General features: G+C 42.3%; 1 protein-coding gene across 2 annotated transcripts in view; it reads right to left on the bottom strand.

Annotated features, from left to right (window-relative positions):
* SCAI (suppressor of cancer cell invasion) overlaps positions 1-22,728 on the bottom strand; it is a 1,468,821-nt gene that overhangs the window by 669,882 nt on the left and 776,211 nt on the right. For both annotated transcript variants that reach the window (XM_073600351.1, XM_073600352.1), the window contains exons 10-11: positions 19,568-19,669; positions 18,870-18,948 (exon numbers count right to left, since the gene is read on the bottom strand). In XM_073600351.1, the coding sequence (XP_073456452.1) occupies positions 18,870-18,948; positions 19,568-19,669 (181 nt within the window). The remainder of the gene's footprint in view (positions 1-18,869; positions 18,949-19,567; positions 19,670-22,728) is intronic.

Here is a 22,728-nt window from a genome sequence, read left to right as displayed (position 1 = left end):
TCCATGCCTAAGAGGTTTAAGGCAGTGCTGGAAAATAATGGTGGCCACACAAAATATTGACATCTTGGGCCCAATTTGGACATTTTCACTTAGGCTGCTTTTACACTAAGGCGCTTTACAGACGCTATAGCGCTAAAAATAGTGCATGTAAAGAGCCTCTCCTCTCACTCCAGTGGAGCGGTGCGCTGGTAGGACGCCAAAAAAAGTCCTGCAAGCCACATCTTTGAGGCGCTGTAGGAGTGGTGTATACACCGCTCTTACAGCGCCCCTACCCATTGAAATCAATGGGCAGCGCCGCCAAAGCGCTGCCGCAGCGGCACTTTCTGGGCGCATTTAACCCTTTTTTGGCCGTTAGCGGGGGTTAAAAGCACTCTGCTAGTGGCTGAAAAGGGCCTCAAAAACTACGGTAAAGCGCCGCTAATAATACGCCTCCAACGCCCCAGCGTGAAAGTAGCCTTAGGGGTGTACTCACTTTCATTGCCAACGGTTTAGACATAAATGGCTGTGTGTTGAGTTATTTTGAGGGGACAGAAAATTTACACTATTACAAATTTAGCTGTAAACTTACTACTTTACATTGTAGCAAAGTGTAATTTCTTTAGTGTTGTCACATAAAAAGATATAATAAAATATTTACAGAAATGTTGAGCGGTGTACTCACTTTTGTGAGATACTGTATTTGACCAAGCAGAAATAACATATCTTCTATACATAATGTTCATTAAGCCTTAGACTGCAATCTGAAGAAACATTTGGGGGTACCTTACGAGGAAGAACATCTCATTTTCAGGTCAGAAATCTGAATGGATTTAAGGCTGAAATCTGTATTTATACTTTAATGCTACCTGTTAGCTTAGGGGAACTGTAGGGGAGCCTGGAGTAGCATTTTCCCCATGAATGCCAAGTGTTTCAGATTTTCTATTATTTTTTATTTAACCATCCTAGCAAGACAACAACTTAAGCATAACTTAAAGTGTAACTAAAGGCAAAACATTTTTTTTTGGTTTGGCTAGAGTTGAGAGGAAAATAAGGAAATAAGAAAACACCTATGTCAGGCATGGGTTCACCTGCTGGTGGCATTAGGACACCCAGAACTGTAAGCGGTCATTCCGGAGTACACCAGGGGGTGTCTCTCAGCAGCACTTCGTAATCAGTCATCATCTGAGGCTGGTTGCTGGGAGGATATTTAGTCCTTCCTGTGCTACGCCCCCTTGCCTTGGTGTTCTGACCATGTGCCCCTGATCTGTGAACCTCGTACCTGTACTCTGTTTCTAATCCTCACCTGATTTCTTGTTCCTGCTCCTGTGTACACTTTTTCTGTCCTTACTTGCTCACCGCTCTCTCTGCACGATATCTCATGAATGACCCTGGCTCCGACACAGACTAAGCTTTTCAGCCATATCCTGCTTGTCTGTATATAGTTGTTTAGTTGGTTTAGGCATTGTTTATTGTTAGCACTTTCTCTCATTAGATTTACTGGTTTTGGTTTATGGGGTTTGGTTTACTACTGCCTATTTATTGTATCTTTAATAAATCACATTATTTTATTCTATACTTGCGCCTGGTGTTCTCTGTCTAAGTACACATATTTCTGGTCACACCTGTTTCACAGGATAGCAACATTTGGTATCTGTGTCAATGTAGGTTTTTATTGCGGTCTGTGTCCAGGTTAGGGAGATTCACACTCTAGTTGTCCTGTTTACCATTACCGTTAAAAGTGAAAGTAAGAAGAAAGTGTGCATGCGAAAGGATGGCACACTGTGATTGAGCTCTGCTCCCTGCCGGCACTATTGGCTACCATCCGCTGTGGAGGCTCGAGGTATGTCCACACCTAGCTTCCTTGGATAGCGGGAACCATCATGCGCCAAAGGGGGACTGGAGCAGCGAAGCAAAAACTCCAGATGCCGGCCGCTCAGCCCTGGGACCTGCGCCATGCAGCGGTCTCCCTCTGCAGCCAAGATGGCGCCTGGCCCGAAAGCCATGGCGTGCCGGAGCCCTCTGCAGCCTGTCCACAGAGCAGCACTACATAGCCCAGCGGATCCCCATTGATGGGCACACAAGAATCAGGCCTCTCCCCGCCATGGGATGACATGCCTGTGACATCACAAGGTGAGATTTGCCTAGACTCCCCCTTTACTGCCTCTCCCAGGGGGATGTGGAAGATGCCATGTCTCCCGCCTCCTCTATAGAGAAACACATGGCAGAACTGACAGAATCTGCACTCAGTCAGCAGAGCTCTCCCTGGGAACAACTGGTGGTAGCCTCAACCACCTACGCAGGGGATGCATTATTACTGGCCAGATTCTCCCCTCTTTTACAACAGAAACTTAATAAAGCAATCACCCTCATCACTGCAGATTTAAAGGGGGACCTACAGTCAATAGGAGAACATCTGGATACCATAGAACCTAAAATGGATGGTACAGAACTCCAAAATGATCACTAGCCTTCAACAGCAATTGGACCAGGCAAATGCAAAGATAGAGCATCTCGATAACAGATTCAGAAGATATAATGTCTGCATTTGTGGACTTCCGGAGGCTATCTCTCATCTGGAGGATGCAGCCCACCAACTGATGAGAGAGCTTATTCCAGAGATCTCTCCGTAGATCTCAGTTACCTGAACTAGCACTGGGAAAAGCTATGGCGCAATTTCACTCTCTACATTGAGAGTCTGCTGCACCCTGACAGTGCATCATCAGTGGATGAGTAATTGTTTTGTTTACATTCTAGGATGTTTGAGTTACTATAGGTTTCCTAGTTTTCTGTTGTACCTTACCTAATATGGCGATATTTCAGCCAACATATGGCTGGGAGCCATAGCGGTATGATTCTTAGCTGAGTTTGTACCTGATCCCACTTTAACCCTGCCCCTCCCCCCTTTTTTTCCTCACCCCCCCACCCCCCCCCCCCTCCCCCCCTTTCCTCCACCTAATCTGGTCCTGTTACACTTTGCCTTAGGCCAAAAAACTGGACGATGTGTCTGTGCTGTTTTTTGCACTAGTGCTCAATTTCCTGAAATGGCCCGGCTCATGTCCATCTGATCCCCCCCACCACAACCCATGAGCCATTTGATAAACACCCCATGGAGTCCCGAAGGGACTCCAGGGGCATCCTTTCAATTGCACAAATGTATAGTAGTAGACCCGCTTGGGCGTTCAATTTTCCCCGTTAATCCTCTACCTTCACGCTCTGATAATGATGGATATGTGGTGGTGGGAATATGCATGCCACCTGCCGTGAACTTGTCTCCACCTATAGAGTGGGGGACAATTCCATGACCTTCATTAGAGATTATGTCCCACTTGCCAGCGTTAGTTGGAGAACCATGTTCTGTTAGTTTAATTGTTGAACTAATATTCCTAGTCAACAATTACCTACTCTTTTTTTTTCTGACACTTTTTCTCTCTTCATTACACTTACCTGTTCTAAGCGAGCCTCTCTGGTACTCATAATAGTCTTGACCATTTTAAAGGTCCCATTGCCGTGGTCAACCGATCATAATGGTGATAAGCAGCGAGTGCAGCCTGCTTACCTACCATGACACCCTCCAGTTCAAATCATTACACTGTAGTGATACACAATGTAAAAGGCTTAAAATTCCCCTCTAAAAAGAAATAAGGCATTCCATTATTATAACAAACTGGGAAGTGATGTTCTTCTACTTCAAGAAATACACTTCACTTGATCATTGAGGGAGACAGCAACACCTCCCTAGACCAAATTCGGGACAAAACGGACCTACATAGGTCTTCCCTAAAGCATCCCTAATGCACCGTAATGACATTATAGATGCGTGGCGGGACTGTAACCCTACAACTAGAGACTATACTTTTTACTCCCATGTCCACAAGACCTACTCCAGAATGGACCATCTCTTTACACTCACCCCCCCCTACTCCTTTTTGTATCAGGGGCAAAAATCAACACAACCCCCCAGTCAGACCACTCTATGGTCTAAATGCTTATCATTGACCTATGGGTGAAACCCCGACACTACTCTTGGAGACTCAATGAGTCATTGCTCACCAACCCACCGATCTGCGCCAAAATAAAAACGTAACTCTGTTTATTCTTTCAAGATAATGTGTCCACAGACATATCTGCAGCAGTGACCTGGGCAGCTAATAAAGTAATCTTTAGAGGGAAACTGATTCAGCTAGCCTCTAGAGTGAAACAAGCCAGGGAAGCCGCCATTCAAAAACAGGAGGACAATTTACATAAATTAGTACAAGCGTAAAAGCAAACTCCACAAATGGACCTCCAGCAGTATATTGACTAGGCCCGCCTAGCCCTCAACCTTAGTTTAACAACTAAGCAGAAAAACGAATATGCTGTTCCTGATATTATTTTATCCTGGCCTTAGAGCCATTAGCTATCAGAATTCGAGACAATCATGACATCCAAGGTATACCTTGTGAGGGTCTAGTCCATAAATGCGCTCTGTTCACAGATGACATATTGTTGCTTTTCTCCTCCCCGCAACCTCTATACCTGGGGCGTTGCTAGGTGGCAAAAAGACCAGGGGCTTCAGCCTGAAGTCCAAGCCCGCCACCGGGGGGGTATTACCTACTTGACCTACCTGACATACACTGACCTACCTGACACACACTGACCTTCCTACCTGACATACACTGACCTACCTGACACACACTGACCTTCCTACCTGACATACACTGACCTATCTGACATACATTGACCTAGCTGACCTTCCTACTTGACATACACTGACCTACCTGACCAGACTTCAGGTGATGTGACCTCCTCCTGCAGCTCAGCCGTAGTGTGTGGCGCGCCCATCACAGTAGAGTAGACAGTAGGCACTCCAGGCAGCCAGAGCCATGACAGGACAGGACATCCCCGAGTGGGGATCTTCTCACAGTGACGCAGCGCAGCATCCGCATTGTAATTCCTGCCTTCTGGAGCCTGCAGCGCCTATGATGGATGTCACACGTCCCGAGGTCCCAGCATTGGACCAGTGGGACGTCCAGCCTAGGCACTGCAGGTTCCAGAAGGCGGGATCTGCTATGTCACTCGGCTGCGCTCAAGGTCAGATCGGTCCCCGCTCGGGGCTAATAATAGAATTGTGCATGCCCAGGACCCGGGGCTTTTTGGAGACCAATTCAGGGCTCCGGCCCCCCTCAGCCCCCATGACGCCACTGCTCTATACCCAATTTATACTCGGACTTGCAACTTTTCTCCTCCATATCAAGACTCAGAGTCAACTATAACAAATAATTGGCTATGAATATTCATTGGATATATATAATTGGAACAGTGAACAGTCCAGGCTCTCCATAACACTTTCCCCTTCAGGCAAAGTGGCAAACTATGGCCCTCCCATATCTGGGTATCCCCCTGACCCCGAACTTTATACCAGCAGAATTACCCGCCACTTTATAAAACACTCTCAGATGACTTGCAATGATGGGCTAAGAATCGTCCATCGTGGTTTGGCAGGCTGCACTTGCTCAAAATGAATGTTTTGCCAAGACTAATGTATCTCTTTCGTACACTCCCAGCGTCTTTAAATATGTCTGATTTTAGGAAATTTTAAATGAAAGCTGTTCATGTATATTTGGGGAGAGAAGGGGCCCAGGGTGAATAGAAAGACTTTATGCTCCTAGAGTAAGTGGAGGCTTAGGAGCTCCACACCTGCTCAGATATTTTCAGGCTGCCCAACTGTCTCCCTTGATTACTTTTCACACTAAACAACGCCATGGAATCTGGATGCAGCTGGAATCCTCTATCATGCCTACGACACCAGTCAGCCACCTGTTATGGTTACCAGCCAAAGTTCAAACCCCTAACCTATGCCCCACACTTTCGGTTTCTGTAGGACAGGCTATCTTCAAAACATAAATTTAGATCAACCCACGCTCCCCTATTGGCAAATCCCACGTTCACCCTGGGCCACATATCCCTTCTGATTTTGCATGGTGGACAAATAAGGGGCTTTTGCGTATTGCTGATATTAACGACCACAGAGAAGTCCTATCTCTGAAGATCTCTTAAGGAACAACAAACTTTACCACCAGCAGAATAGGATTGATACAATCAGGTACTCCACTTTATCTCTTCACTGAAGAAGGTCTCAGACTTATCTACAACAATCCCAAAGGAATACCTATGTAAACGCATTGACACCTGTTCAGGGTATAGGTTTACAGAATTCTGACTTCCACAGATGACAAACTGCCTTATATGTATATAATAGGGGCCAACTACAATGTACTAATGCAATGGCACATGGCCCCTGCTAGAATTACCCAATGGGTGCCAGGAGCCTCCCCCCTGTGTTTGAGGGTGTGGCTCAAGAGGGAACAGCATATCACGTATGGTGGAAGTGCCCAAAAGCTTGTCAATTCTGGATCCAAATCTACAATTTTATCTATTCTCTCACGGGGACCAACAGGCACTTCTCAAACACCCTGTTGGGGGAGCCACGAGACTCACCCAACGCCTAATTTCTTTAATTTTTACAGCAGCCAGAATAATGACTGCAAGATTCTGGAAATCCCCGGTGCTATCTTTTGACCTCTTAAAGAATAAGTTGTGCTGGATAATATTAAACAAATGCCTCTCTGCCATCCTGCAGGACAAGCTTCTCCAATTTGTCAAAATCTGGGATCCCTGGATCACATACCTGGCGGAGTCAACCTCGACAGATCTGAGGCTAAACTCTTAATGCCCCAGAAGAGGCTCGCCGTCTCTTTCCCATTTCTTCCTCTTTTATCCCTTTCTCTTTCTTCTCCTTTTCCTCTTTTTCCTACTTATTAAACCCTCTGATAGTTTGGGGGGTGATCTAGGACCACTGGTCGACCACAGTTTGCGGGCTGCATATTTCAACATAATGACTAGCTGCTGTGATCAATTCATGGCTGGGACAACCCCTCGCCTTTATGATGATTATAACAGAAGATACATCCTCCGAAGAGAAACTGCATGACTGGAGGCACCCCCATCTAAGGATGAGGTGCCTCCAGTCATGCAGTTTCTCTTTGGAGGATGTATATTCTGTTTTTCAGAACTATAATCATAGCCCAAAATTTGTGTTATACCTCAACCACTTCAATACCAGTTACACTTTTTAAATGACAATTGCGCGCTCATGCTAAAACTGTACGCAAACAAAATTTTTTTATCATTTTGTACCCACAACAGAGCTTTATTTTGGTGGTATTTAATCACCTCTACGTTTTTTTTTTTTTGCTAAACAAATAAAAAAAGGACTGAAAATTATGAAAAAAAAAAAAAAGATTTTATTTGTTTCCGTTATAAATAAGTAGGTTTTCGCCTTCATTGACGGGCACTGATATGGGGCGGCACTGATGATGGGCACTGATAGGCAGCACTGATGGGCATTGATAGGCGGCACTGATGGGTACTGATAGGCGACACTGAAAGGCTGCACTGATGGACACTGATAGATGGCACTGATAGGCATCACTGATGGCACTGGCAGGCACTGCTGATGGTCATTGATCTGTCTTGGCACTGATTGTCATCCCAGGAGGTCCAGGGTGGCATACCTGGTGGCCATCCATTGTGGTCCAGTGTGGGAATCCAGGGGGGGCTGCTCGGATAATCATCACAGACCTCCCCCCATCAGGAGAGGCGCCGATAGGCTCTCCTCTACTCGCGTCTATCAGACGTGAGTGAGAAAAAGTTGATACACGACTCTTCCTGTTTACACTGTGATCAGCTGTGATTGGACACGTCAGAGGTTCTTTATCGAGATCAGTGTTGCGGTGTTTCAGACTGACATGCCACACCACTGATCGCCGCGCTGCATAGTGCTCCCTTACCGTTGTCCTGAAAGACATCATATGACGTCCAGTCAGGATAACTGAACCACCGCCTCGCCGTCATTCTGCTATAGGTCGGGCAGGAAGTGGTTAATGACCAATGTTGTAGGTCAATAATGTTGTCATGTATCGGTACTTGTACGGTTTTATATCTGTATGGTCTATAACCTTAATAATAACGATTGGAAAAAAAAAAATTAAGTGAAAGAAATATAGGATTTTTTCGTCATACCTGTAAAATCCTTTTCTTTGAGTAGAGAGGTAGAACAGTTTACTCCCACCCCTCCCCCATGGTCTGCACTCACCTGCTAAGGAATCCATGTGAGAAAGTTCCTCCCGACTCTGTCTGCCAGGGAAAATCCTTATTTGGAAATCTCGGGTTATAAAATCCAGGTCTTCTCGTATATATTTTTGGTTACAACTCTAAAGAGGCAAGCTCTCAAAACCCCTACTTTCTCCCTTCTTATCTAATAAAATCCACTATCATTGGGCATACCTTTTTAAGCTTCTTTTTCAACTTAATGGTAAAACCCATTTATTCTCCACATTCAAAGAAGGAGAGGAAGTACTGCTGGACCTAGGACTCTTACAGTCCATTTACAGTTCATAATCAACCCCGATCGGGCTCTCCACCTATGGTCTACATCACCTTCTAAAAAATCTAGATCTTCTCACTTGGCCACCTGAACAACTTTTGCTACATGTGGGAGTATATTAACCACCAAGTTGTCTTCTCTTGTTCTTTATCCTAACACCAGCTATTTTTGTTCTTCAGCTACGGTATACCCCAGATTCTTGTGATGTATAACTTGCATTACTTTGAGGACTAACCATGTCCTTGAACCTGAGATTCTTAATCATGACTTACTGTAAGACATGTCAATTTTTTTTTAGTTTGAATTTGACCCGCACCTGTCTCCAGCCCAGCCTAGTGAAGTATGCAATAACTTACCTTGTGGATGCTCTTAGAAGGACTGTATTTTACTGAAGGAATTACCAAGGCTGCTTTTACCACTACACATCTTTAACCCCGCTTTTTATCCTCCATTCCTCCTAATCTCCCCCCCTTTCCCAATTTCCCTGCCTGAACCTGGCTAATGCACATAGGTTCTATTTACCTATGGTCCTGTTGATATTGATATAGACATACGGTCGCTACAGTTATGTTATTATACCACTATGCTGGGGAGAGTGTCCACATGCTCACTCAGTTAAAGAACCCTTCCCGAGGTGTTATTCTTGCAGAGTCTCCTTTATTCCTGGAGCCAATTTATCGATATGCAACAACCAAACCCGTTCCAGTTTATGCTATTTGTGGTCTTTCTTTACCTAACACTCAGTGTATCATGAATCGAGTGTCTTGTTGTTAACTCTTTTTTCTCTTCTAGTCTCTTTATCCTCTCTTCCCTAGGGGCTACCTCCAGGCTTCACCGGATATCCCATCTCTTTTTTATATGGAGGGTGCAGGTGAGTGAGCACATCTCTAACCTTCAGTGTCAGGTACCATGACTTATTTAGCCACTACAAGGCCTCATGCACACTGGACTTTATAAAAATGCCAGTAGCTTTAGCTGTAGAATGCTGCATTAAAAACGTAAGTTTTGCCGCGTTTTGCATTAGAGTTATTTAACGTATGAGTTTTTTAATTAAACTACACTCCCACAAAACCTTATGGCTCATAGACACCAAATAGCTGGGTTTTTCAAACCCACTAGTTCTAGGGGGAGTTTATATCCCCTGCCAAAACACTCTGATAAAAGCCTATGTGTGTGCATTGGCACATAGTATTGTTATTGTTAATGCTGGGGAGTTTACTGGCTGCAGAAAAAAAAAAAAACTGCAAGAGACACAATTTTCCCCATCATTTGCTTCCAAATACTTTCATAAAAATGTTCCTACCGGTTATTTGGCCAGTGCCACAGGAAAAAAAAAAAAAAAAATAGGAGTAGCACTCTGCCTGTCCAAGCGAATATCTTTCACTGAAACAAAAGTTGTTAAAGACCAGGAAGGGCGCCACCTATTGGTCAAAGGATACCTGGTGGAGAACCTAGTAACTTTTCTGGTTTATTATGACCCAAATACGAGTCGGTTACAATTTGTTAAATCTTTACTCTGCTTGCTCTCCCGGGAAATTGAAGGGGGAATTATTTTAGCTAGTGAGGCCAACTTGGTGTTAGATCAAGATAGAATGAATAAGTCTCACTCCGCCACCTATACATGCCCCTCAAAACAAAGCTAAAAATTTGCAACTTTTCAAAATGATCTGATCGATGGCTGGAGGGAAGCTAACCCAACTACCCGAGACTACTCCTCTAGAGCACATAATTAATACTCCAGAACCGCTTCCTAAACTAATAACTGCCAAAAGAGTATTGACCGGGGGGCGTGGCCATCCAGGAACGGAGATGGCAGCGTGAGAGCTAAGCTCCTCTTCCCACAAACCATCAGCGGATCTAATCGGCTTTCCAGATGGGGATTTCTCCCCACAAATAGTGATCTACACCCTAAAGCATCGGGAACCATGACCAGGAAGAGAAAGGCGACAAGGGGACCCCAAAAATTGACGGACTTTGTATCCTGGCAAGCACATGGAGGTAGGCAAGATGGCGCCGGCAGCACGTCTACCCCAGCCCAGAACCCACACTCCAGCCAAGCTAAAAAGGCCTCTAATAGCTTTAAATTGGGTCTCCCCACAGCCCGCAGTCATGCCCTAACACCCCACAATCTGCAAGCCCAGCTAAAGCCAGATTTAAGATGGATGGATCTGGATGCAATTCAGCAGCCAGTCCCAGCAGTGATTCAGGGGAAGACACTAGAGAACTGCCAGATAGCATTGAAGTGTTCCCAACAAATAACATGCCTGTTATGGACACTGTCTTAAAAGACATGCTACTATCACTAAGAAGCACCATCAGATCAACTATAGATGGGGCTTTCCCACAAAAATCACAATCACAATCAAAGGTCGCACATTCAATGTAGATTCCTTGGAAAAAGGACTGTCTTTGCTAAAAGAATGGGGGATCATTCCAGAGCCTGATAACAATCCTTCTCTCCCTAAGAGCACCTCATGTGTAAACCCTGAATGGCAAATGTCACAGCCAAAAATGCTAAAAAGCACTGACCATCTGGAAAACATATTCATACTATATACTGTTCTGGGGAGGAACAGCTTCTCTCGGCTCACGAACTCACCCCTCTGACCACTCTTGAGCAGCAAAATGCTGCATTCGGGTATACAATACCCATATTTGGTTCAAAAAGTTCAGTTACTACACTTATGAAGTACGTTTACTTCTCTTTTTTTTTCTGTTCATAATCAGTTATGTTTTTCTTTATAACATATTTTTCCATTACAGTCGGAACTTACAGATTCCTTTACAGCCTTTGGATAACTTCAGGTATGTCTCCTCCGAGATAACATCTCTACGAAAACTCCACCTACTCCATATGCAAAACCACAACGAAAAAGCACAATGCAAGGTCTTCAATGTGAGTACAAACCATTTTAAATCTGCATTAGCTCTTGCAAACATATTCTATACCGATTTTGACCACAAAAGAACACTCATGCAAGTTAAATACCACATGCTTGTTTTTTTGCAGCACAAATGGGGGTAACTTTCCTCTCCATAAACTTTAAGGGCCTTAACCACCCTGTCAAGCGCAAATCAATGTGGAATGAAGCTATACAATTTAAAAGCGACGTTCTATGTGCACAAGAAACGCACTTCAGCAGTATATCCCCACCAAAATGCACAAACAGTTCCCCCATATTTTTACTGCTAATATGGACTCAAAAAAAGAGGGGTTCTTATTGCAATACGAGACACGGTATCTTTCCAATCTTACGAAGTAATCACAGATCCACAGGGAAGGTTCATAATACTGATTTGCAGCATAAATTCCTCACCATACACCATTGTGAATGTATATGCTCCAAACGCTCATCAAATACGATTTGTTAACAAACTCTTTCGAAAGATTTGAGCTCATCAAAAAGGAGCTTTGGTAATGTGTGGTGACTTTAATATAATATCAGAACCACACCTCTACATCGCATACTACCAGAACGCTCCCAACACTCCAAGAATCCATACACCGCCAAAACGTATTTGATGCATGGAGATGCCTCCATGCCGGAGAAAAAGATTTTACTTTTTTTTTTCTAACCCGCATGGTACTTATTCAAGGATAGACCTATTCCTCGTGGACCAATGGACATTATCCATAACAATCTCAGCATCCATCAATGATATCACATGGTCAGACCACGCATCGGTAACATTGGCAATAAGAGACTCTTTTTCTTCCAACCCTGTTCCAATTTGGAGAGCTAACCCACTTCTATTACAGGAAGCTGATACCAAAAGTGTATTAGAACAACATTTAGTGCATTACTTTAGCGAAAATGAGCATTCAGTAACAGATAAATTTGTTCTTTGGAATGCCCATAAGGCATTAATGAGGGGTATATTTATCAAACTGGGGGCAAGGAGGAGGAGGCGGCGCCAACAGAGAATTTTAGATCTCACGACTAAAATTCATGATTTAGAAAAAAATAAATAAACAAATCTCTACACCTGCTACATCTAAACATATATCCCAATTGCGATATGATCTTCGTTTACTTTTACTAGAAAATTTTGAAAAATCTGCCAGAAGATCAAACATGAACTATTATGTAAACGGCAACAGAGCAGGAAAACTTCTGGCACAATGCATTAAGGGATGTAGGTACAAACCCAAAATTCCATACATAACACATTCATTAACTAAAGAAACACACTATCACCCACAAGATATTGCTGACACATTTAGTCATTATTATGGTTCTCTATACAACTTAGCAGATGACCCACATACCATACAACCAACCCCTGATGCTATAAACAATTTTCTGGAGAAAGTATCTCTACCACACCTAAATAAAGACCAATTACTATACCTTAATTCACCCTTTACAACCCAAGAGATTTCCAAGACCATTGATACACTACCTTTAAATAAATCCCCAGGTCCCGATAGATACATAGGAGAATACTACAAAACATTCAAACACATTCTTTCGCCCCACTTGACAAATATTGACAAATGCTGCGGCCGCTTCCTCCTCCTTCCCATTAGAACTGTTAAAGGCACTTATAATCACACTGCCTAAACCTGGAAAAGAACCATCTATTCCACAGAACGTCAGACCAATATCATTGCTAAATAATGATGTAAAATTGTACGCTAAGTTAATTGCACTGAGACTAATTGATATAATGCCACAACTTATACATATGGATCAATCTGGTTTCACGAAGGGACATCAAACAACTGACGCTACTAGGCACCTAATTAATGTAATACACCATGCAAATTCTGGGAAAACGCTTTCTCTGCTCCTAGTTTTGGATGGAGAGAATTCGTTTGATAGAATACATTGGGGGTATCTTGCAAAGGTGTTGGATAGGTTTGGATTTCACGGCACCATATTCTCAGCCATTATGGCTTTATATTCCAAGCCATCTGCCCAGGTGTACACATCAGAAGTACTATCCACTCCATTTACCATAACAAATGGAACTCGCCAGGGGTGCCCGCTCTCACCGTTAATATTTAATCTTCTTATGGAACCCCTGGCGAGTTACATCCACAATCATCCTCAAATCACAGGATTTAAGTTTGGCAATTTAGAACACACCATTAGCTTATTTGCTGATGATGTCATACTCATGGTCACAAATGTGGAGACATCCTTGGATTCAATCCACCAAACACTTAAAATATGTAACAGTATATCATACTACAAGGTTAACGACACTAAATCTTATATCTTGGGAATTAATATTCCTCCTAACATTAGAAGGAGGATGGAACACCTATACCCATATATATGGTGCACCACCGGTATAAAATATCTAGGCATCACATTAACACCCAAAACAACAGAATTGTTTAAAGCCAATTATTTATCATTCTTAGATAAATTACAATCCAAACTCCAAGACTTAGCAAAAACTGAACTATCCTGGTCTGGAAGACTAGCTGCCTTTAAAATGGTACTCCTGCCGCAGTTCCTATATTTAATCAGGACTATTCCCATTCCAGTACCTAACACTTTATTTACTAAAGCACAATCTATGGTTAATCAATATATCTGGTAGGGGAAGAGAGCTAGATGCGCATTTTCCAAGCTAACCGCCACAAGGAAAGCAGGTGGGGTAGGATTGGTAGTTCTCAAAGATTATTATACTGCCTCGATTCTGGCACAAATTAAAGCATGGATCCCCCATCACCCCAACACCAGATGGAAAGAACTGGAAAAAATACAAAATTATAGGGGGCAATCTCTATCATTTCCTTCTGGCTAGCTCGCAACATAACCTCCAGTACTTAGTGATCTCTCCCACTATAGTAGCATCTCTTCATGCATGGGCAGCACTATCAAAGATCTCACAACCGGACTTGACCACATCAACATTAGAATTACCCATCCAAAGATTAACCCACATTATACAGGATCTGCATTTCTCACATTGGGTTGCAAATGGGATAAACAATATAGCAGATGTATCAATTGGCCGACACCTAAAACTTTTAGGTCGCTACAAATAGAATTTAATCTAGCTAACTCCGAATATTACACATATCAAAGGATTACACACTTACTAAGCACCAACATGAACACGTCATTGGAGATGCCTTGGAGAGTGCTCCAATATTACACCAACCCTATGACCAAGATTAAAGGAACATCATTATTCTACAACTTACTGAACAACAAAAACACATGGTCTAAGACAACCCATATGTTAGCTTGGGAGAAACATTTGGGGTTCTCTTATTCACCAGACCAATGGAGGGAGGCACTACACATCACGTACGCTGCAACCAAAAGTGTAAACCTGTGTGAATTGTCACAAAAAATCCTTCTCAGATGGTATCTAACCCCCCACAGAATAGCAAAATTTTCTCCACAGAGTACTAACACATGCTGGAGGGGATGCGGTGTGGTGGGAACATTGTATCATATGCTATGGTCCTGCCCTAAGATCCTCCACTTTTGGAGAGGAATACGGGATATGATTGCTCAAATAACGAATACTAAGATATATATATCACCAGGCACAGCACTGCTATCCCTGGACATGGAATTAATACCACTAGAAGACAGAACTATTGTAGTCCAGATTCTCTTAGCCGCCAGACTAACAATAATGCGCCATTGGAGAGACATCCAGTTTCTGTCAAGAGGCAATAAACACAACCAACATCCATGCAGCGTACAAGATGATATATGCATCAATCCAAAACAACCATAACAAAGCAAATAAGACTTGGGGGAAATGGACAAACTGGTACACAAAAACACATAACTATTAAATGACTTAATTATACGCTTTATTACAATACCCAAAGGGAAAGAATGTTCTGGCTGTGAGTATGTTTTTTCTACTTAAATTTATGTTAATCTATTTTTGTTTATTTATTTTTTTAATCATTATTGTTATTATTTTTATTCATCATCTTATACATTGTAATTTACTGCTTGGACTGACACCAAGATACCTACCTTTTTGAGGACATTGTATAATAGGGAACAATGGGGGGAGTGGCTCTCTCCCTGAGCACAGATGTTCCCAGTTGGGGTGCTTGGGAGGGGGAGTGGTGCCCCTCACCCTAGCACATAGTATAGATCTTAAATGAGAATACAGTTGATTGTAGGAAACACACTTTTAAGTAATTCATCTATGGATAGCCACTTACATCTGATTTGTAACTTAAATTGAAGAAAGTAATGTCTAAGTGATTTTCTACCTTTTTGATCATTTATTCTTTCCGTTTATATGTTTTATTTTTGTAAAAATATGCAGAAAATCTTTCAATAAAAAAAATATTGACTTAAAAAAAAAAAAAAAAAAAAAAAAAAAAAAAGAGTATTGACCATGACCCATTCTTGCTCTCCCTTTCTAACCCTACATTTAAGGCCATGAGATCACACTGCCATTTGAATTAATCGCTGTTGAGTAACAGTCTTACTGTTTTAATATAGCTTTACATCTTAAGTCTTATATCAAATCTAACAAGACGGAAGACACTTCTCTTTCAATAAGTTGGGAGGCTCATAAGGTCTTTATTAGGGGGATCCTTATTCAACTTTCCACTAGGCTAAAAAATGCTCATACCGAACTGATCGAAACCAAAACAAAAGAATATAACACCCTAGCCAACCAACATAAGCGATTGCCTAACCCTGACTTTTCTAAATTGGAACAAAATTGACTATTTTCTTTAATGCTATGGCTGAAAAACCCTACGTTGGGCCACAAATTTGTTTTAATCCCACATTCTTTACATGGAGGGACAAGCCTGGCTCTATGTTAGAAAGTTTACTCCCTGATCCCAGATTTCTGCCTTGCCTAAACTTTTTTTTTTTTCAAAATTATTTTTATTGCGGTTTAACAAGAAATTTAACAGCGGTGCACTGTCAAATCAGTGCATACAAAACATACACGACATAGAAAGTAATTAAAATTACATAGCCACACAATGGTAGTGGGCCATGTAGGGCCCGATTGGCACATCTAACATTCGGTAGTAAAAAAACCTCCCCAAAAAACAACCTCTCCCTCTTCTCCCGGTCCAGTCCATCTGCACATAATAGAATGGTGCCTTTAACCATAAAGTAGTGATATCAAAAGAGGGGAAATAACCTGTCCTTTTCCTGTCACTGGCATCTACTGGCAGGAGGAAAGTGCCTGTTTTTTACTGGCTGCCAGTAAAAATGATGGTTGGCAACACTGATTTTGATCCATGTGTAGCCCTCTCTGTTCAACAGAAGCCAAAGCTTGTGACTGAAAACCAACATAGGTCCCCTATGCTTTTTTGTCTTCTTATCCCATTCCATAGCCCACATCCTTTTCTCCACCCCCTATGTCCCTTTTAAACTGCCCTAGTCCCATATCACAACTGATCTTCAAACATATCTTCAACTGATCTCCCCTGTATTCCTCTCTCCTACCTCGCCCCCCAGCTATTCTTTACTCTATGAAAAAAAATGGTCTTAGTATCTTAAACAAGCCCAATAATGAGCCTAATTTCACAAAGACTATTTTCTTTCGATTGCAAGCATCCCTCACCAAGTGTTTGTAGACTTCTGTTTTATGCCCCGTACACACGGTCGGACTTGGTTCGGACATTCCGACAACAAAATCCTAGGATTTTTTCCAACGGATGTTGGCTCAAACTTGCATACACACGGTCACACAAAGTTGTCGGAAAATCCGATCCATCTAAACGTGGTGACGTAAAACACGTACGTCGGGACTATAAACGGGGCAGTGGCCAATAGCTTTCATCTCTTTATTTATTCTGAGCATGCGTGGCACTTTGTCCGTCGGATTTGTGTACACACGATCGGAATTTCCGACAACGGATTTTGTTGTCGGAAAATTTTATATCCTGCTCTCAAACTTTGTGTGTCGGAAAATCCGATGGAAAATGTGTGATGGAGCCTACACACGGTCGGAATTTCCGACAACAAGGTCCTATCACACATTTTCCGTCGGAAAATCCGACCGTGTGTACGGGGCATAAGGGTTCTTTCCTCTCCATTAAATGTGTATCTGTGTGTACTGTATATTGATCTTACCGATGTTAAAGCAGAACTTCAGTCATTTTTTCAACTTTCCATCTATTCAATCTTCTGCTCTTGTTGTTTTAACTTTGGATAGTAAAACATTTTTTTTTTCTGTCAGTAAATACCTTATACAGCCCACTTCTTGTTTCTTGTCTGGTAAAAAGCCTAGGGTTATAATATCATGCACAGCTCTCTCTCTCACTCTCATGAGAGTTTGTCAGGAAGGGAGGGGGTGAGTCATAATAGGGCCAATGAGAGCTGCAGAGCTGGAGGTGTGCCTTTGTGTGTCTGTATAAATCTAGGAAGTGAACAGGCAGCAGCTTAAAATGGTTGCAGCCAGACTCATGGAGGAAGATTTCTGCAGCATACTTTGCAAGTACAGAATCACAGTATATATAAAATAATATGCAAAGTGGTTGGAGGAAAGCTTCAGAATAGCAAAGGTGTCTTTATTACAAATTATGTGAGCAGACTGCAGTTCCTCTTTAACTTGAATTGTCTCATTCTGTTAACACTTTTTCTTACAGTGGCAAGGTGCCTTGTGACCCTTAAATGGACACATACTGAACCTCCCCTCTAGTAGAACTACATACAAAGATCCGAGTTGTCAAGCTTCTTTCAATAATTCACTTGAAAAAAATTGGGAGTTGTGGCACTTTAAGGAGTGCTCGCCGTTAGCCAATTACCCACCTACTTGCTCTGACATATGATGGTGGGAAAAAGCTGCTCTAGTTTCATAAGAAGACTATGGTGTCATGCTTATCAACCCTTAACTATCCCCCCTCCCCCCTTCCTCTTTCTACCACTTACTCTCTTCTCCCTCAGCATTTCCTACAGCTCTATTTTTGAAGTCAAGTGTTACCAAAGCCACATCCATCTCCACCGACTTTCCACAACTGCTTTTGATTCATTAAGCTTAAATTAACACTACTGTGTGTGACACGTGTCCAACAATTTACACTAAACTACCTTTTAGTTGTCTTACAGTAAGTGTGAAATGTATGTCATTACTTGATTATGGTCTGTCACTAAAGATGTAACTTAAGATGTATAGCTCGTATACTTGACAATTACTATTGTTCTGGATATACCTAGAAAATAAAAAAAAGTCAATTATGCACTTATCACTAGATCTGCCACATGTTCCACACATGTAATTGTTCTAATTACTGTTTACAGGGTCAACAGCTTTGCATTCATGAAATGCAATAAGTTGGATGGTAAATGGCAGTCATGTTTGGATATGAATTTTATGTCAGCAACTGCACTACTAAAGTTAAGATCATAAAGCAGCAAACAGCTAATGCTCAAGATAGCAGTCTTGTACACATAGGGTAGGCTTCTCCAGCAGTGAATCATTTATTGCAGAGCATGGAATAAAGAAAACTGAGGCCCTGTGAACATGAACAACAGGGTGCATTCCTTTTTCGTACCTTCATAGTCAGAACGACCTGTGGGGAAGACACCCGTTGCAGACAAGTAAATCAAAAGGGCACTGTTTGCTGGCAACTCCTGCAGATGGAAAGAATGATTAGCCAAATATAATATTTCACACCTGTCATTGTCTAAAAAGTATAAAAGGTAACAATAATAATGAAATGCTCAGGCACAAAATATCCATGGTATTCTTCACATAAACTCCTGTAAGGTTAAAACCCACTGGATTGCAGACTCAGAATATACTCAAAACATTATGGCTTCTGTCCAAGAGCAAACCAGCAGACATTCTTAAAGCCATGCTCTGTCCCTACTGGTGGCTACTGAAGCTCTAAAATTTGACAGCAAAATGGCAAGGAGTGAGGCTTGGTTCCAAGAAGAGGTTTGGCATTGTGAACATGATAGAGGTCAAGGTCCTGTGTATAGTCTGGACCAGAAATCTACACTATACTTTCAGACAACACAAGGTGGCTGCTTTACTGTTATATGCATACCTGTACTTCTAAGCATGTACCTTACCTTATTGAGAAAATAGCAATTATGATAAAGTGTGTAGTGAAAAACATCTACTAGTCAAATTCTTATTGGATGAAAAGGCATACTGAGGATTAAAAGTTACAATCTTGAATAAGCCTATGTTACTTACCAATGGCCTACCTAATATTAAATCTTTTTCCAACACCAGTGCACTCACCTTGAAAGATGCTGCAAGAAAGGTATAAAGCTGACTGAAGGTTGGCTTATAAAGAAGATATTTGTGAGGGTTTTCTCTCTTTGTTGGCTTCTCAGCAGGGTCCTTAAAGAAAAGGAAATCTTTCAGTTTAATTTGTCTGTCGGCCTGCTCCTGCTTTTCTAAATGTGATAATGCCTATTATTTAAAGTAGAGAGACTCAGCAACAGACTGCTTCCCCTAAACACACAGACACACGTATAATAAACATAGACTTCTATGTATAAGGTGGTCTCCTGGGTATCTAAAGCCTTGGGAGATGGTCTTCTAGTGACTAAACCCTATCACATGATCTAGAGATCAGCTGTAACAAGCAGTAAGAAACAGGAGAAGGGAAGCATCCCTCATCAAATACTAAAACCACGGCAACAAGCCAACTACCCCAGCAGACAGAAAGAACCTCCTTTTTTAAACTATTGGAGATAAAGAGAATTTTAACTTACCTGTAAATTTCTTAACTTGGAGTACAGAACATGGGGCTGTAGTCATAGACCATGACTTATAAGCAGGCTACCTTAAGATAATTGTACATTGGCAAAGAAGTTTGCTATGGCTGCCCCTAGTGCATACACCTATAACCCCTACCCATTCAATGAGACTCCAATTTTTAGGGAGCAATGAGTGGCCACAGGTAAGGTAAAGGGGACGGGCTGTCTCCTGCACTGTAGTCCAAAATAAGGAATTCACAGTTGTGTCAAAATCCACTTTACCTTAAAGCAGTATTTATTTCCACCTGGTCATCCTGCCAGTAAGTCTTTTATTTTTTAAAAGAACAAGCTGTCCTGCAGATGTAGCAGTTAGAGGGTTTAGACAAACCATTTACCACCAACAGGGTAAATGATCAGCTTTTATTTATGCAAAACCTATCTAAAAAGGGAAAAAACTGTTGCTGTAACTTTTTATAAAGTGCTGAGGTTTGGGCTCAATGATGGATCTTCCTGATTCTATCTGGAATTTTGGACACAAAGACATTGGTTTATAGAATTTAGGTTGGATGATGACTAATAATTATTATTGCAATTACAGTATCAGTGTTGTTGTGGAATCAGGAATACAGGTCTAGAATGCAGACTCCTCCATTCCGAATGAATCTTACTGCAGCAACTTGGTTGATCCAGAGAGAAGCACTTATTGGATCCCATAACAGATGATAAAATCCAACATAGTATTTGTAAAATCAATACAGTGATCAGAAGTCTTCATAGTCCCATTCCAAATACTCAGTCCTTCTCTGTCAAACAAGCATAGAGGCACTCCAAACATCCAGTATATATATGTTCATTCTACTGTATATTTTGCACCTAGGTAGCTTCCATACATTACCTACCTCAATACTGGGCACTTTCACCCCCTTCCTTCCCAGACCAATTTGCAGCTTTCTGTGCTCTCGCACTTTGAATGACAATTACTCAGTCATGCTACACTGTACCCAAATTAAATTTTTAGCATTTTGTACACACAAATAGAGCTCTCTTTTGGTGGTATTTATTCACCACTTTTTTTTATTATTTGCGATATAAGCGAAAATTTTGAAAAAGAATATTTTCTACTTTCTCTTTTAAAAGAAATCCAATAAAATCCAGAAGCCAGAAGGTATTCTGCTACATGTCTTTGGTAAAAAAACGAAAAAAAAAAAAAAAAAAAAAACTGATAAGTGTATAATAATTGGTTTGTGTGAAAGTTAGAGTCTACAAGCTACGGTACGTTTTACTGAAAATTGATCAATCCTGATGTGCTGACTGCTGATCTAATTTCTTGAGGCCCTAAAATGTCAGGACAGTACAAATACCCTCCAAATTACACCTTTTTTGTAAAGATGACAGTCCAAGGTGCTTAGTGAGAGGCATAGTGAGTTTTTTGAAGTTGCAATTTTTTGCCCACAATTGTTTGGAAAATGAAGAATTCTCTACAAAATTGTTATACTTCTGCGCATGCGCACGGCGCCAGGAACAGTCATGTACCGACAGAGCTCTGCACACCTCCGGCCCAAAATTCCATAAAATTAAGCTATAAGGGGCACTCGGATCAGCACAATAGCGGCAGTCCGCGGATCGGGAGCAGATAATTCAGTGGAGAGCGGCGGGGTCAACCAAAAAGAAGCACCTCTAGCAACCACAGCAGCCCTGTTCAACACAAGCCTATCAGACCCAGAAGCAGTCTCCCCAGACTAAGATGGTGTCAGGGAAGGTAGACATGCCGCGCAGCAGTCTCCCCAGGCCAGGACGGTACAGGGGAAAGGAGGCAAGGAGCGAGGCAGCCCTCAGACCCGACAGCAACCTTTCCAGGCTGGACTGACGCCAGGGCAAGGAGCCCTGGAGAACGGCAGCCCTCAGGCTCAGCAGCGGCCTCCTCAAGCTAAGATGGCACCAGGGAAGGGAGACTCGGCATGTGGTAGTCATCAGACCAAGAAGCCAGCCTCACCCTGCCTAGATATAGCTTCACAGGACAGCGCTGAGAGAGACCCCTTCTCCTCCCAATCTCATGAGGAGCTGCCATCCACACCACAAGGTGAGCACCCACAGCTATCTTCCCTTATCTATCTCCCCAGAAAAGGCTTTGAATATGCTGATTCCCCAGCCTCCTCCAGAGACAGACAAATGGCAGAACTTGCTGAGCTGGGTCTGAGCCAAAACAGTTCTGTGCATTCTCAGCCAGCTATTCTTACCACTTCATATTCAGGAGATGCAGTTCTTCTGGCGAGATTTTCTGCTCTCCTGCAACAAGAACCAACTAAAGCCTGCACAATTACTACTACTGGATTGAAAGGCAATTTTCAAAATATTGGAGAAAGGCTGGACACTATTGAGTCCAAAATGGATGGTACCGTGAAGAGAGTTAACCAAAATTCCAGAATGATTTCATCCCTGCAAGACCAACTAGATCAGGCGAATGCAAAGAAAGAAGACCTGGAAAACAGATCCAGGAGGTACAACTTCCGTGTGTGGGGCCTCCCAGAGTTGGTGGTGGATTTAGAGGACACTATACAATCCTTGATGAAAAATTTGATACCAGATATCTCCCCTCACCAGCTGGAAATAGACAGGGTACACCAAGCTCTGATGGTCCCCAGGCCTGAAGGCCTACCGCAAGACGTGATCGTTAAGCCACATTTCTACCGGATTAAG

The sequence above is a fragment of the Aquarana catesbeiana genome, linkage group LG09, assembly GCF_042186555.1.
Source record: "Aquarana catesbeiana isolate 2022-GZ linkage group LG09, ASM4218655v1, whole genome shotgun sequence".
Taxonomy (NCBI): Eukaryota; Metazoa; Chordata; class Amphibia; order Anura; family Ranidae; genus Aquarana; species Aquarana catesbeiana.
The sequence above is the reverse complement of the archived record's forward strand: the minus strand, read 5'-3'. Positions and strand labels throughout refer to the sequence as shown.